Source organism: Lepus europaeus, chromosome 4 (assembly GCF_033115175.1).
Source record: "Lepus europaeus isolate LE1 chromosome 4, mLepTim1.pri, whole genome shotgun sequence".
In the NCBI taxonomy this organism is placed as follows: domain Eukaryota; kingdom Metazoa; phylum Chordata; class Mammalia; order Lagomorpha; family Leporidae; genus Lepus; species Lepus europaeus.
In genome coordinates this window covers 97,004,495-97,020,052 of record NC_084830.1, presented here as the reverse complement: position 1 = coordinate 97,020,052, position 15,558 = coordinate 97,004,495, and the positions used below count along the sequence as shown (strand labels likewise).

Below are 15,558 nucleotides of genomic sequence, written 5' to 3'. Positions count from 1 at the left end.
TACCCATTTTTAGAAGTCAGTGTGGTGATGCAGCGGGTTAAGCCATCACTTGCGACGCTGACATCGCAGTCAGAGTCCCTGGTTACTGCACTTCCTATCCAGCTCCCTGTTAATGCACCTGGGAAAGCAGCAGAAAGTGGCCAGAGTGCTTGGACCCCTGCCACTCACAAGGGAGACCTGATGGAGTTCCAAGCTCCTGCCTTGGGCCTGCCTTGACCCTGGCAGTTGTGGCCATTTGGGGAGTAGTATCAGTCTCTTTCTCCTCTCTTTTCTTCTCTCTCTCCTCTTTCTAACTCTGCCTTTGAAATCAGTCAGTCTCAAGAAAGTGTGAAAATTAAATGAGACAAAAGAAAAGTGCTTAGTAAATTGTAGTTCCTTTTTCTTAAACTCTCCTTTTTTTATTTTGCTCTGGCCTTTTGTTATGCAACAGAAAGACTTGTTTGTTAATTTAAAATTTAGAATTGATAAAATTAATCAAAGGTTTCAGACTTAGCGTGATGTTTACTTCTAAAAGGTAGGCTAAGGATTTTTTGTTTGTTTTTTTTTTAAGGGCGAAACAGACAAAGCTCCCATCTGCTGGTTTACTCCCAGATGCTCACAACATCTGGGGCTGGGCCAGGTCAAAGCTAGGAGCTGGGAATTCAGTCTGGATTTCCTGTCTGGGATCCATCCATTTGAGCCATTACCTGCTGCTTCCCAGGGTGCACATTAGCAGGAAGCTGAAATTGGGAGTGGAGCTGGTACTTCAACCCATATTGTTTCCAAATACTTCAAGTATTTTTTTTTAAAGATTTATTTATTTATTTGAAAGAGTTACACAGAGAGAGAAAGAAGAGGCAGAGAGGGAGAGAGAGAGATTTTCCATTTGCTGGTTCACTCCCCAGTTGGCTGCAACAGCTGGAGCTGAGCCAATTCGAAGCCAGGAGCCAGGAGCTTCTTCAAGGTCTCCCACATAGGTGCAGCCCCAAGGACTTGGGCCATGTTCTAATGCTTTCCCAGGCCACTGCAGAGAGCTGGATCATAAGTGAAGCAGCTGGGTCTCGAACTGGTGCCCATATGGGATGCTGACGCTGCAGGCAGTAGCTTTACCTGCTTCGCCACAATACTGGCCCCTCAAGTATTTTTAATGTTTTAGAATTTTGAGGTGTGGGAGGATGTTATTTTTTTAAAATGCTTTTCTATGGAGAGTCTATGCATCCAGATTGGAGAAGCAGAGATAAGATGATCTTTTGAGATCTGATTTTAGTCACATATTTATATCTTGAAATAGCTGTTTTATAAGGAAGTAATATTAATTAAACTTTGTAATTAAGAAACTGCTTTAAAATGCTGTATAAGCATAAAGTTTGCTGTTGTATGTCTGAATTCAGATAAGAGGATTTAATGAACCACAAAATTAATGAAATAGTAATGTAGTATAACCTGTAATGAATTTATGACTATAATAAAATATGACAGGATATTTTCCTTTGGTTATAAGTTACTGATTGCTTTATACATAGGTAACTTCAAATTTGCTACCCAGTGAGACCCTTTTGAGAATGAAAAGAGGTACTATTAATTAATACTGAGACAATAGGAACAAACAGACTATCCTGAGAAACAGGAACCTTCATATGTATGTGACAAATTAAGGGGTACCTCCTCCCACAATGTAAACTCTTTACTGAAAATTTAAATATAAGTGGTTTTCTTTCTTTGTAGTTCATCTACTTTTAAGTATGCTTGCTACATTTTTTTCTAACCATATAGGTCAGATAAATTTGAATATAGAAAACTAAGTTTTTTAAAAAAATGGATTAGTTTATTTGAAAGGCAGAGTTACAAAGAGAGAAAGAGAGATATCTTCTTTTTTGTTTTTTTTAAAGATATATTTATTTATTTGCAAGTCAGAGTTACACAGAGGAGAGGCAGAGAGAGAGAGAGTGAGAGGTCCTCCATCCGATGGTTCACTCACCAATTGGCCGCAACGGCTGGAACTGTGCCGATCCGAAGACAGGAGCCAGGAGCTTCTTCCAGGTCTCCCATGCAGGTGCAGGGGTCCAAGGACTTGGGCCATCTTCTACTGCTATCCTCCCAGGCCATAGGAGAGAGCTGGATCGGAAGTGGAGCAGCTGGGTCTTGAACCGGCGCCCATATGGGATTCCGGCGCTTCAGGCCAAGGCATTAACCTGCTGCACCACAGTGCCGGCCCCAAGATATCTTCTATCTACTGGTTCTGAGCTTATCTGGTGCCAGGAGCCCAGGTCTCCCATGAAGGTACAGGGACCCAAGCACTTGGGCTGTCTTCTGCTGTTTTCCCAGAAGCATTAGCAGGGAGCTGGATGGGAAGTGGAGCAGCTGGGACTCGAACCGGTGCCTGTAGGGCATGCTGGTGCCACATGGTAGACCCAAAAACTAAGTTCTTAATTGTAAACACTCTCATGTCATGTACAGTCATACTGTACTTCATCACTTTATTATCACTTAGACATTACTATTTTAGGTATTGTAATTTTGATTATCCTCTCTTTTTGCCTTACAGACAAATTATGAGAACAGAATATATAGTCTGAAAGTAGAATGTGGACCTAAATACCCAGAAGCTCCTCCATCAGTTAGATTTGTAACAAAAATTAATATGAATGGGATAAATAATTCCAGTGGAATGGTAAGTTATAATAGTCATTTTATTCTTACATAATACATAAACTATTGTCGAGAGAAAGTGTTTAAAAACTTTTGTTTAGCTTTCCAAAAAAAGTTTTTCAAAAATGCTTTTGTTTTTCAAAAAAAAAAATTCTTGTTTGAAAGTCTGAAGAAGTTTGTCGTGTTTTTTTTTTAGTCAGGCTATCATTAAAACTTTAATGTACCTACCTAGGTGGATGTGATGGTGACACTTTCCTTGGGGTTTTTCTAATTACTTCAGTAGTCATATTTTGGTCCAATCTGTGATTGGTGAAAAGATGATCATTATTTCTCTTTGAATGCTATTTTTCTTAGGGTTAAGTACTTTTGATGAGAGTAAAAGGATGAATATTCATGAAGGAGTTTTTCTTTGAGGAACAAGTATGTCTTTATTAGAACAGTCATGGCTGGGTATGGTTATTTCTTTAAAGCAAATAAACCAAAATGACATGCTGTGGCCGGCGCCGCGGCTCACTAGGCTAATCCTCCGCCTTGCGGCGCCGGCACACCGGGTTCTAGTCCCGGTCGGGGCGCCGGTTCTGTCCCGGCTGCCCCTCTTCCAGGCCAGCTCTCTGCTGTGGCCAGGGAGTGCAGTGGAGGATGGCCCAAGTGCTTGGGCCTTGCACCCCATGGGAGACCAGGATAGGCACCTGGCTCCTGCCATCGGATCAGCGCGGTGCGCCGGCCGCAGCGCGGTGCGCCGGCCGTGGCAGCCATTGGAGGGTAAACCAACGGCAAAGGAAGACCTTTCTCTCTGTCTCTCTCTCTCACTGTCCACTCTGCCTGTCAAAAAAAAAAAAAAAAATGACATGCTGTACCTGACCCACACAAATGAATGGAAATTTTAAGTTTCCAGTATAAGTAGAAGTAGCTTGTAGTGTTCATATTAAGACCTTGAAGCCTGGGCTGTCCTGGTGCCATGTTGCCAGCGCATTCACTTGCAGAGTACACGTTAAGAAGCAAAGTAACATTGTGGGTAAAATGGTCATCATTTTAGGGATAAGATGCTGTCAGTATCCTTGACATCCCCTCTTCCCACCCCTGTGTTCCTTCTCCCTGCACAAGTCCTCACTACCAGACATAGCTGTTCTCAACTACTGGCTTATTTTCATATTATGTAAGAAAATGTATTTTGTACTTCTAAGATGTGTGTATACATATTCATCCTCTCAATTTTCTCCCTCCCTTTTTCCTTCTTCCTATCAGTCCACTATCTATTAAAAATGACAAGTTGTACTAATACCTCCAAATCTATTCCAATACCTTTGCAGGGTTTATTCTAGATTTCTTTTCCATATTTGTAATTACCTCGTTCAACATTGAGAAACATGTCCTCCATTTTCCCCAATGCATTTACTTATTTGCTCAATTCCCGCTGCATGTGACCCACACTTGTGGCAGCAAGCCTCACAGCCAACCCTTTACTCCCTTACGACTGCCTAATAAACAGATCCAAGACTAGCCTCCAGAGGGACTGGTGCCTCCCTGCTGGGCACACTGACCCCAAGGTATGACCTTGAAGAAGGAGGAGGTAGAAAAGGTCAAGAGAAGCCTCAGCCCTGGCTGGACCTGCCTGGACCTGCCTGGCCATTTTCTGTAGCTCCTCTTTCAGTCTGTGGGCTAATTCAGAGCTGGTTCCTAAGAGGTTCCTTTGCAGCCTCAGTGTTTGATTTACTGGGAACATTTAGTTTGAGTAGATTTAATAAACAGTACTGATATGTTCAGGTTCAAATAGATCATCTTAGTTGGTGGTTTCTATTTTCCTGCCGTTTCTTGTCTACTTTTGGAATGATTCTCATTTTTTTTTTTTCATTTTCTGTGTTCTTTCAGTGGTTATTTTAGAAATTACCATGTGCACATTTATCTATTTCTTTATGGTCTAATATTTATTAGAGATTTGATGGAAGCTGGACCATGAAGCATTTGAATTTACAGGAAGGATATTGTTTAGGGAATTTCTTTTATTATACAGTTTTCTCTATGAGAAAGCTATTTTGTTAGCTAGCTTTCTCTACTAGACATAGGTGTTCTTTTCAACTACTGGTTTATGTTCATATTATAGCTTCTGTAAATTAAATAACTAATGATGGGTTCTGTGTTGTTGTGGGAGCTGAGAAATTCTAGATTAAATTTCAGACCTACGTCTTGCAAGCTTTCCTTAATCTCATGGGCCTCTGTTCATTTTTGACATTTTGCCTCCTTCCCTCAGTTCAGTTATTAAATTAAGTCTTAGCAGTTTTATGTTCTACATGTAACTTGAGTCAGGTCTTACATTTCTGTTTACTTTGCTGCCGTGAATGTTGACCTTGTCTGGATTCTTCTAACAACTTTTCTGGTTATACTTTTTTTTTTTTTTTTTAAGATTTATTTATTTATTTGAAAGGCAGAGTTACAGAGAGGCAGAGGCAGAGGCAGAGGCAGAGAGAGAGAGAGAGAGAGAAAGTCTTCCATCCACTAGTAACAGCCTGAGCTGTGCTGATCTGAAGCCAGGAGTCAGGAGCTTCCTCCTGGTTTCCCACACACTGGGCAAGGGCCCAAGAGACTTGGGCCATCCTCCGCTGCTTTCCCAGGCCGTGGCAGACAGCTCAATAGGAAGTGGAGCAGCTGGGACTCGAACCAACGCCCATATGAGATGCGAGCACTGCAGGCGGCAGCTTTACCCGCTACGCCACTGAGCCGACTCCTGATTATACTTTACAAAGCAAGCAGCAAGAGGGATCTTCCTAAAACACAGATTGTGTCTTTTCATTTATGTAGTTGAAAATCTTTAATGACTTCAGCCTCAATGTACCTGCTTCTTACCATGGCTCTTTGGGAGCTCCTGCATGCCTTTCATCTGGCCTTGGGCTTTTACACTTTTCTCTTTTCATCCTGTCTGGACATCTCTTTTCCCAGTCTGGTCAGTCCCCATGGGTTTCTCACATACTTCTCACTGTAAATAAATGTTACTTTCTGAGATATGTTATTTCTGACTCCCCAGTTTGAATTAAATTCCTTAGTTTATTCTGTTGTAGACACTGTGTTATTCATTTTATTTTACTCTTGGTTTTACTTATGGTGTTTTTAAAAGAAATATTTCCAGGGGCTGGCATTGTGGTGCAGTGGGTTAAAGCTGCTGCCTATTATGCTGGCATCCTATATCAGAGTGCTGGTTTGAGTCTGGCTGCTCTGCTTCTGATCCAGTTCCCTGGTAGTATGCCTGGAAAAGCAGCAGAGGATGGTCCTTAGTGGTTGGGCCCCTGCCACCCATATGGTAAATCCAAATGGAACTATAGGCTTCTGGCCTCAGCCTGGCCCATCCTTGGTCTTTGTAGTCATTTGGGAAGTGAACCAGAAGATAGAGGATCTCTTTCTTTTTCTCTCTGTCACTCTGTGTTTCAAATGGATAAAGTATTTTTTTTTAAAAAGCTATTTTGTAACATATAGATGAAAATAATATAACCAACATCTATGTATCTTCCACCTAGCTTTGCCAGGTCCTAACATTTGTTTTATTTGTCACAAATCTTTTTATTGCATATACCATATTATGCTTGGAGCTAACTCTCTGTGTGCCTTTTTCTTGCTTTCCACAGAGGTAGTCTTGGACTTGGTGTTTAATAGTTCTGTATAAGATTATTGCTCTTTCACTATACACATGTGCATGTAGCACTTTGGTATCATATTCATGTTGGTGATTTTCAACGTCATCTATGTTGAGTCATCCAAGTTAAATTGCTTGTTTTTGTTGCATAATATTCCATTCTCACTTGCTGGGCATCTGGTTTGTTTTCAGTTTCCACTGAAAGGATTTCTACAGTGAATATTCTTATACTAGTACTCTACCCTAGGGCTGTGCTTCTCAAGGTGCCATTAGTTGGTTTCTTTTTTTTGTTTTTAAAGATTTATTTATTTATTTGAAAGAGTTACACAGAGAGAGGAGAGGCAGAGAGAGAGAGGTCTTCCATCCTCTGGTTCACTCCCCAATTGGCTGCAACAGCTGGAGCTGTGCCATTCAGGAGCCAGGAGCTTTTTCTGGGTCTCCCATGCAGGTGCAAGGGCCCAAAGAGTTGGGCCATCTTCTTCTACTGCTTTCCCAGGCCATAGCAGAGAGCTGGATCAGAAGTGGGGCAGCTGGGACTTGAACCGGCACCCATATGGGATGCCAGCGCTGCAGGCTGCAGCTTTACCCACTACGCCACAACCCTGGCCCTGGTTTATTTATTTCTAATCTGTGTGGATCAATACTTTAAAAATATACAATAAAAGAGCATTTTTAGAAAAATGAAATAAAGACACAAGACCCAAGTTCAAATTAAAGATGTTTATTCATTTTTATTTATTTCTAAGGCAGAGCTCTATAGAAAGAAAGATCTTCTGGCCGGCGCCGTGGCTCAATAGGCTAATCCTCCACCTGCAGCGCCGGCACCCTGGGTTCTAGTCTCACTTGGGACACCGGTTCTGTCCCGGTTGCCCCTCTTCCAGTCCAGCTCTGCTGTGGCCTAGAAAGGCAGTGGAGGATGGTCCAAGTGCTTGGGCCCTGCACCGCATGGGAGACCAGGAGGAAGTGCCAGGCTCCTGGCTGCGCATCAGCACGGTATGCTGGCTGCAGCACACCGGCTGCAACGGCCATTGAAGGGTGAACCAACAGAAAAAAAGGAAGACCTTTCTCTCTGTCTCTCTGTCTAACTCTGCCTATCAAAAAAAAAAAAAAAAAGAAAAAAAAAAAAAAAAGAAGGATCTTCCATCTGCTGGTTCCTTCTCCAAATGTCCAATACAGCTGGGGCTGGGCCAGTCTGAAGCCAGTAGTGAGGAACTCAATCCAGGTCTCATGTAATTGGCAGGGACCCAAGTATTTGAGCCATTGCCTACCTGCCTTCTCCTGGGGAAGAATCCGGAGCGGACCTGTGACTTGAACTCAAGCGTTGCAGGCATCCCAAGCAGTGTGTCTCAACTGCTAAGCCAAACACCTGTGCTTTCATTTTTTTTTTTTTTTTTGACAGGCAGAGTGGACAGTGAGAGAGAGAGACAGAGAGAAAGGTCTTCCTTTGCCGTTGGTTCACCCTCCAGTGGCTGCCGCGGTTGGCGCGCTGCGGCCGGCGCACCGCACTGATCCGATGGCAGGAGACAGGTGCTTCTGGTCTCCCATGGGGTGCAGGGCCCAAGCACTTGGGCCATCCTCCACTGCACTCCCTGGCCACAGCAGAGAGCTGGCCTGGAAGAGGGGCAACCGGGACAGAATCTGGTGCCCCGACCGGGACTAGAACCCGGTGTGCCGGCGCCGCAAGGCGGAGGATTAGCCTAGTGAGTTGCGGCGCCGGCCAAAATTTTTAAATAAAATTTTTTTTCCTGTTAAATCCCTATAGAACTTCCTAAAACCTTACTCTCAATTTCTGTCAAGAAATTGGCAATCTTTGCCAGCATCGCGGCTCACTAAGCTAATCTTCTGCCTGTAGTGTTGGGTACTCCTGGTTCTAGTCCCAGTTGGGGCGCCAGTTCTGTCCCGGGTGCTCCTCTTCCAGTCTAGCTCTCTACTGTGGCCCAGGAAGACAGTGGAGGATGGCCTAAGTGCTGGGGCCCTTCACCTGCGTGGAAGACCAGGAGAAAGTACCTGGCTCTTGGCTTCGGATCGGTGCAGCACGCCGGCCATAGCAGCCATTTGGGGGGTGAACCAATGGAAGGAAGACCTTTCTTTCTGTCACTCTCTCTCACTAACTCTGCCTGTCAAAAAAAGAAAAAAAAGAAATTGACAATCTCTCAGTCTTGTCAAGGGTCAGTGAAACTCACTTCATGGCCCAACACTGTTCTGTGGCTTTGCTTTGAATAACACTGCTGTTGGGAAATAGAACTACATGTGGGATGTATGCTGAGGTGCAAGGCTTGTGTTCAGCTTCATTAATTATGACTAAGCTTCTCTCTGCAGGCTTGTGTCAGTGTCTGCCCTGCCAACAGCATCTAAGAAAGAGTTTCCTGTGAATGTGCATTCCCACTGGCCTTTCGCGTTGTCATTCTGCAAAGGAGACTGCAGAACAGTAAAATAAATACTGATTTTAGTTGTATGAGTATAGGTATATGAGTATAGGTATATATATATATATATAGAGAGAGAGAGGTGGGAGTAGTGTGTATGTATTGGACATCAGTTTTTGTTTTGATAGCTAAGAATTTGGATTGTTATTTTTTTTTTTTTTAAGATTTATTTATTTATTTGAAAGAGTTACACAGAGAGAAGGAGAGGTAGAGAGAGAGGTCTTCCATCCGCTGGTTCACTCCCCAATTGGCCACAATGGCTGGAGCTGCGCTGATCTGAAGCCAGAAGCCAGGAATTTCTTCTGGGTCTCCCACACAGGTGCAGGGACCCAAGTACTTGGGCTATCCTCCACTGCTTTCCCAGGCCATAGCAGAGAGCTGGAGCAGCTGGGACTTGAACCAGCGCCCATATGGGATGCCATCATTACAGGTGGCGACTTTACCCACTTTGCTGCAGTGCCAGCCCCAAAGGATTGTTATTTTTATAACCAGTAACTAGTGCAGAATTTCTTGCTAGCCATTGGTGATTATGCCATGATAGTTTAATATATTTTGAATCTGTTTAAGCACCTGATAAATTGTATTTCACAAGCAGTAATTCTTGTTTATATCTATTTAATACAACTAGGAAAATTGATTCCTTGTGGGTGGTTAGCAATGTAAAACATAAATTACAGTGCTTTATACTGTGAGGTCCAAGTTTTGGTGGTTCCTGTATATTATAGTCTGATAAGATGCAGGTTTTGTTCTGACATAATATTTATTTTCTCATGCTTTTTTTTCTCATTTTTCTACATATTTTTTGTTCTTTTTTTCCTCCACTTTTTTTGTGCATTGTTGGTATTTCACAGGATTTGCAATCACTTAGGTTTATTTTACTACCATTTGCAGTTGGGAGTGTTTGTTTCTACTTTGGAAATAGCTTGGTATTCTCTGCACTTATTTTATAAACTGCTGTTCAGTTGTGGAGTCTGTTTAGAATAAGCAAAGGGATTGCTGCTCTTCTAACTAAGCTTTAGAGGCAGCATTTTAAAAACATCTGAACATTATCACATTTTCTTATTTTAATTACAAAGAGAAGTATCAACTCAAATTAATATTTTTCTGTTTTCAAATACTTCTATTGTGTTATAATTCACCTTTCATACAATTCATCCATTTAAAGTGTACAGTGTTTTTTTATTTATTTTATTTTCTTTAGAATCCAGAGGATTGTGGATCCATTACCACAATCCAATTTTAGAACATTTTTTTTCTTCCCAAAGAAAATCTGTACCCATTAGTTGTCATTTCCCATACCACCTCACCCTAAACACCTACTCTAATGTGCTTTCTGTCTTTATAGATTTGTCTGTTTTGGACATTTGATATAAACAGGATCATACATAGGCCGGCGCCGTTGCTCAATAGGCTAATCCTCCGCCTAGTGGCACCGGCACACCGGGTTCTAGTCCCGGTCGGGTCGCCGGATTCTGTCTCGGTTGCCCCTCTTCCAGGCCAGCTCTCTGCTATGGCCTGGGAGTGCAGTGGAGGATGGCCCAAGTGCTTGGGCCCTGCACCCCATGGGAGACCAGGAGAAGCACCTGGCTCCTGCCTTCGGATCAGCGCGGTGCACTGGCTGCAGCGCACCAGCCACAGTGGCCATTGAGGGGTGAACCAACAGAAAAGGAAGACCTTTCTCTCTGTCTCTCTCTCTCACTGTCCACTCTGCCTGTCATAAAAATAAATAAATAAACAGGATCATACAATAACATGTTATTTTGTGATACAATATTTTCAAGGTTCATCTGTGCTGTAGTATGTATCAGTAATTTATTCTTTTTTGCTGGATATAATATGCCAGCGGATGCATGTATCATGCTTTTTTATCCATTTGTCATCCAGTGGACATCTGTATCTTTCCACTTTGGGCTATCATGAATAATTATGCTGTGAACATTTGTGTATAAATGTGTGTGCAAATATTTTCATTTTTTTTGAGTAGATACTTAGGAGTAGAATTGCTAGATCATATGGTAACTGTGCTTTATTTTTGGAGAAACTGCCAGACTCTTGACCGACATGGTTAGACATCTTAGATTACTGTCAGAGGTGTAGGAAGGTTCCACATTCTGCTTTCTTGCTGACACTTGTTACTGTATGTGTTTTTGATTGTAGCCATTCTAGTGTGTGTGAAGTGGTAATTCATTATGTTTTAAAATTTATTTTCATTTATTTGGAAGAGACACAGACAGGGAGAGATCTGCTGACTCAATCTCTAAATGCCTGAAACGGCTAGAATGAACCTCAGTTTCTCTCAGGCTGTTTCCCAGAGACCCCCTCATGGGGTTCCATGCCACATAGGGAGGGCAGTTAAAAACCATCCATCTTGTGCAAGTAAGTGAATGAAAACAAACAAGAGTGGGGTGGGAGCCAGAACTTTTTAAAATCAGATATGATTTAGTATTTGAAATGACATCCAGATACTGTATTCATTAGTAGCAAATCACTGCAAATACACAAAAATAATAAGCAGGAGGTAGCCTTCGCAGTTGATGAGTAGGTTTATAGCTTAGAGTGTGGTGTTAGTTTCATGGGTGCATACACAACTGCAATCAATGTTAGTAGTGCACAACTTTTTGTATTTATACAAATTAACAAGAAAAAGTCTAGCCCATACTGAAGGGGAGAGATTACATAAGGCATGAATACCAGGAGCCATTTTAAAAGCTATCTATCACGCAATCTACCTTTGCCCACATAAAGGGTTACTGGATTTTTGTCAAGCCCTTTTTTGTTGTTGCATATATTGAGATGATCATTGGTTTTGTTCTTTATTAATATGGCATATTATGTTGATTGACATGTTTAAATTGAACCTCTCAAATGTATATTGTAGAAATTCCATTTGTTGCTTGTGGTCAGCCATAAATGAGTGCTTATAACCTTCTCAGGTCTTTTGTGAGCCTGTGCACAGCCCTGTACATTTGTGTGATCTTAGGTATTCCTAAGGTATGTGTTGGGATTGTTCAGTACCTCTAGAGACATGTCATTTCCCAGCTTTTCTGATTATGTATTTTGATCACTTTCCTTTTTACCTCAGTTGTTACTGAAAACACCCAGAGTAGGATGTAGGGAAGAACAAGCAGTTCCCCAATGAGTGAGCTGTGAGACCAAATCTAGAAAGGCTTTGAGAGTGGAGTTTTGCAGGGAACCTCAGGGAGGCCGAGTGTTGATAGTTACCTGAGAATGGGGCTTTGAGGCCACTCCCAGTCTGTGTGGCTTTCACAATGGAATATTAATGCAGAGTTGTTGCAGTTGATTTCTCAACAATGTTGCAGTGGATTCGTTTCTGAGAGGAGGAGCATGGTGGGGGCTAGAGGCGCGGAGTCACCACACAGACCCCGGGAGTCGGGTGAAAGTAGGCTCAAGCAGCCCGCAGACTCGTTTATTTCAGTTAGTACAACAGCTTATATAGCCAAGACCAGCCAATCCGGTCAAGGGGCGGTCTATGCCCCAACCAATCACAGCCTGTTGCCAGGCAGTTTCCAAAGCCATTCAATCATAGCCTGTTGCCAGGTGGGACTCAAAACCATTCCTGAGTAACTGACTCTCGCTTGCCCGCAGCCATCTTGGCATGGCCTTCTCATTCCACCACACAGAGTAGAGCATAAAATAGAATGGAAATAAAAATCTGAAAGCAGAGATCAGGTAGCACTCTCACATAAATGTCAGTGTTAGATAATTGCCTGGACTTTGGATAGTGAAATGGAAATAGAGAGGACATATCCAACTTTATTTCATCAAGAAAGAATTAGTAAATTTGTTTGCAAAGTGATTATTTAATGTTTATTTCTGACAAAGTTCACATTTTTTATTGTAAAATTTAAAAAAACAAGAAAAAAGATCCAGATTTTTAGGAAGAATCTATTAAAGAAGGAATATTTTCCCTAAATACTATATTAATTCTCAATCTGTGATTTCATAGTATACTTTTTTCAATATGGAGCAAGGCTATGAATTTTTAAAAGCACATTTAGTAAAGTGTGTTTACAAAAATCAGTGCTCTTGTACTTTTAAATTTGGTAGTTGATTGTACTCATTTCTTCCATTTCAGGTGGATGCACGGAGCATACCAGTATTAGCAAAATGGCAAAATTCATATAGCATTAAAGTTGTACTTCAAGAGCTAAGACGTCTAATGATGTCCAAAGAAAATATGAAGCTTCCACAGCCACCAGAAGGACAAACATACAACAATTAATTTTAATGGATCTCAAACTTGTCTTAAATCAACAACCTTCTACTCATATTAATGTCTTGATTAAATATCACAATGCAGAATACCCACACATTCAGTAAAGAATTCCAGCTGGTATATGTGACCCGGACATTTGTAATATATTTAATATATGTACACCCATTATGTTTTCAGGTAACGGGAGGAAAAATGCAGCACAATTTTTCTTTCTCTTGTTGAGGCACTGTCATTTAAACATAAACCTGGAGTGCTCCAAGTAGGATTCGGGTTTACAAGACGCAAGCGTGGCGAGACGTGTGAGATGGCAGTGGAAACGTGTGTTTCTGAAAAGTAAAAATCCCAAGAAGGACAAACAGAAATGGCATGCTTTATCCATCTTGCTTAGTGAAAGAGCTGCAGTTGAAATTGTTTAAAGTAGCAGGTACAATGAATATTGTCACAAATTGTGTTAAATTTTAAAGCGGTGTGGGTGCTGACTACTAGTAGTATAAAAATATGTTCAGGATTGTTTTGATACCTGTATTTATAATAAAAAAAATGTTGGGGGGGTCGATGAATTTCTGTTAAAAGCTGTTCCTGTGTGTTACATGTAACAGACATGGTAAATATTTGTTTACATTCTTTGTTTTAACAAACCATGCATTTAAGTTCAAGTGAAGTCAACAAAAAAAGAAAATAGGTGTATGGATATGTGATTTTGAAATTAAAGTTAGTCATAAAATGTAAATAAAATGTGGAAAGTGTCCTCGGAGACTGTGCCATTTCTATTATGTTGATACAATTTGTGTACAGTACCTTGCCAAGGTAGCACAAATTGGAATTACTGTAGTTTTTCATCTGTAAGCACCTTTTAGTATAATTCTGCTTTGTATACTTGTGAATTGGAATTTGCAGAGTATTTCACAGAACAAATTACCTGATTTGTTTAACTACCTTGGACAAGGAAGAATCCCAGATGTTACATTTTAAATTTGATCTCACCAGAAATAATATTAAAATGATTTTTGAATTTAATAATTCTTAACAGAATTATAGATTGCAAATTATTCACAGATACATGCTGTTTTACTTTGTAACATCTTTTGCCTTTATTTTTTCCCTGAAAAATTTTGGTTAATAGATTGAACAAATTGGAGACATTTCCTTCTCCAGTTAATGCTTTTAACGCTGATGAGGACTAGTTTTATCCACCCACATTCCATTATAACAAACATGTAAACTCTGAAGTTGAAAATCCATTTATGTTCTCTTCAGTGACCTGAGGTCACTGTTCACTTCAAAGCACTGAGTGTACTGCTTTGTTGAAAATGTTGTTTTCTTATGTTATGTATTCATTGAAGAAAAGAAAAGTGGTCAGGTAAACTCACCTTTCATTTTGGTTGGCTTAATAATTTTACTCAACCTTCTCCCCAGTCTACATAGGCAAACCAGAATTATGAATGCCAAAAGTCAAATTAGATGTTTAATCAACCTGGACATATATTAAAATATTTTCTTACTTTTATAGTACAACAAAGACAAATTTCTCATGCACGCCCTACATGTCTGTGTTATGCTCATTCACAATTAAAGCTTTGAACTGCTTTTTCTTGGTACAGTAATGCCAATGCAATTTGTCTAAACTTACTAATTTCCATATGACTAATTTATCTTAATTATCAAAGATGTTTAAAATGTTTTAAAATTACATGTAGAGAACATACAAATTAGTACATGTGTGATTTATTAACATAGATTTGAAATGAACTATGACCTTGAAATGTAGTCTTACACATTTTTAGCCACTTAGGGGGAAATTAGGTTGATTTACTCTGATGCTGTAAAAGCTAACTGATGGTTTCAATCAGTATTTGGAATAGCCTCTGCTTTGAAAGCCTGTCTTGCCCAAATACCTGGAAGCTCATAATTATTTGAGTGCTGTTTGCTGACTGAGGATCCTAGGAACTTCAGTGGCTTGTCCTAAACCACTTCAGCTCTTGCGAAGTTTTCTTTTATGCCCAAGCCTGTGTTGCCAGAGTCAGCCCCACAGTGTTTATTTCTTCTCTTATTTTTGGGACTATGGAATTCTGCAGAAATCTGCATGCCGGTTAACCAGCCTCCAAGGCAGACTCCATTTTGCATGTCACAATCGAGATGTGCCTGCAGTGTGAGACACACTGGTTGATTATAGGAGGAGTTCATCTAGAGCCACTCTTAAGTATAGTAACATTTCTAAGACAGCAGTTTTGAAGCAATTTTTCCTTTGTTTTGTAAAGTGGCTAATGCCATAGGTCTTGTGTGGTATTAACCTTAAATGAATTGTGAAATTGCCTTAGAAATTTGTTTAAAAGGCCAGCAAGTAAGATCCATGAGGATGATCATATGTTAATAAAAATTATAAAAATAAAATTCTTGTCCTGTTAGGTCAGTGTAATGCTTTAATGATTTTGTTGACTTTCAGAATTGGTACTTAAAAACATTTTTCTAGCATTTTACAGAAATGGAATTTGTTACGGGTTTATGTGTAACTGTACAGGATCTGGGAACATAAACATTTGGAAATTTAATCATTGGTATTTCTTGTGATAAAAATAGAGAATTACAATTTTATATTATTCTTAAAAAGAATTTGTCACCCTTAAAATTTGAACAGATGCTTGCAG

General features: G+C 40.5%; 1 protein-coding gene across 4 annotated transcripts in view; it reads left to right on the top strand.

Annotated features, from left to right (window-relative positions):
* The window catches only part of UBE2V2 (ubiquitin conjugating enzyme E2 V2), a 45,791-nt gene extending 30,462 nt beyond the window's left edge, over nt 1-15,329 (top strand). For all 4 annotated transcript variants that reach the window (XM_062188510.1, XM_062188511.1, XM_062188512.1 and 1 more), the window contains 2 exons: nt 2,525-2,650; nt 12,773-15,329. In XM_062188510.1, the coding sequence (XP_062044494.1) occupies nt 2,525-2,650; nt 12,773-12,919 (273 nt within the window). In that variant the 3' untranslated portion in view covers nt 12,920-15,329. The remainder of the gene's footprint in view (nt 1-2,524; nt 2,651-12,772) is intronic.
* Nucleotides 15,330-15,558: the final 229 nt, after the last annotated feature.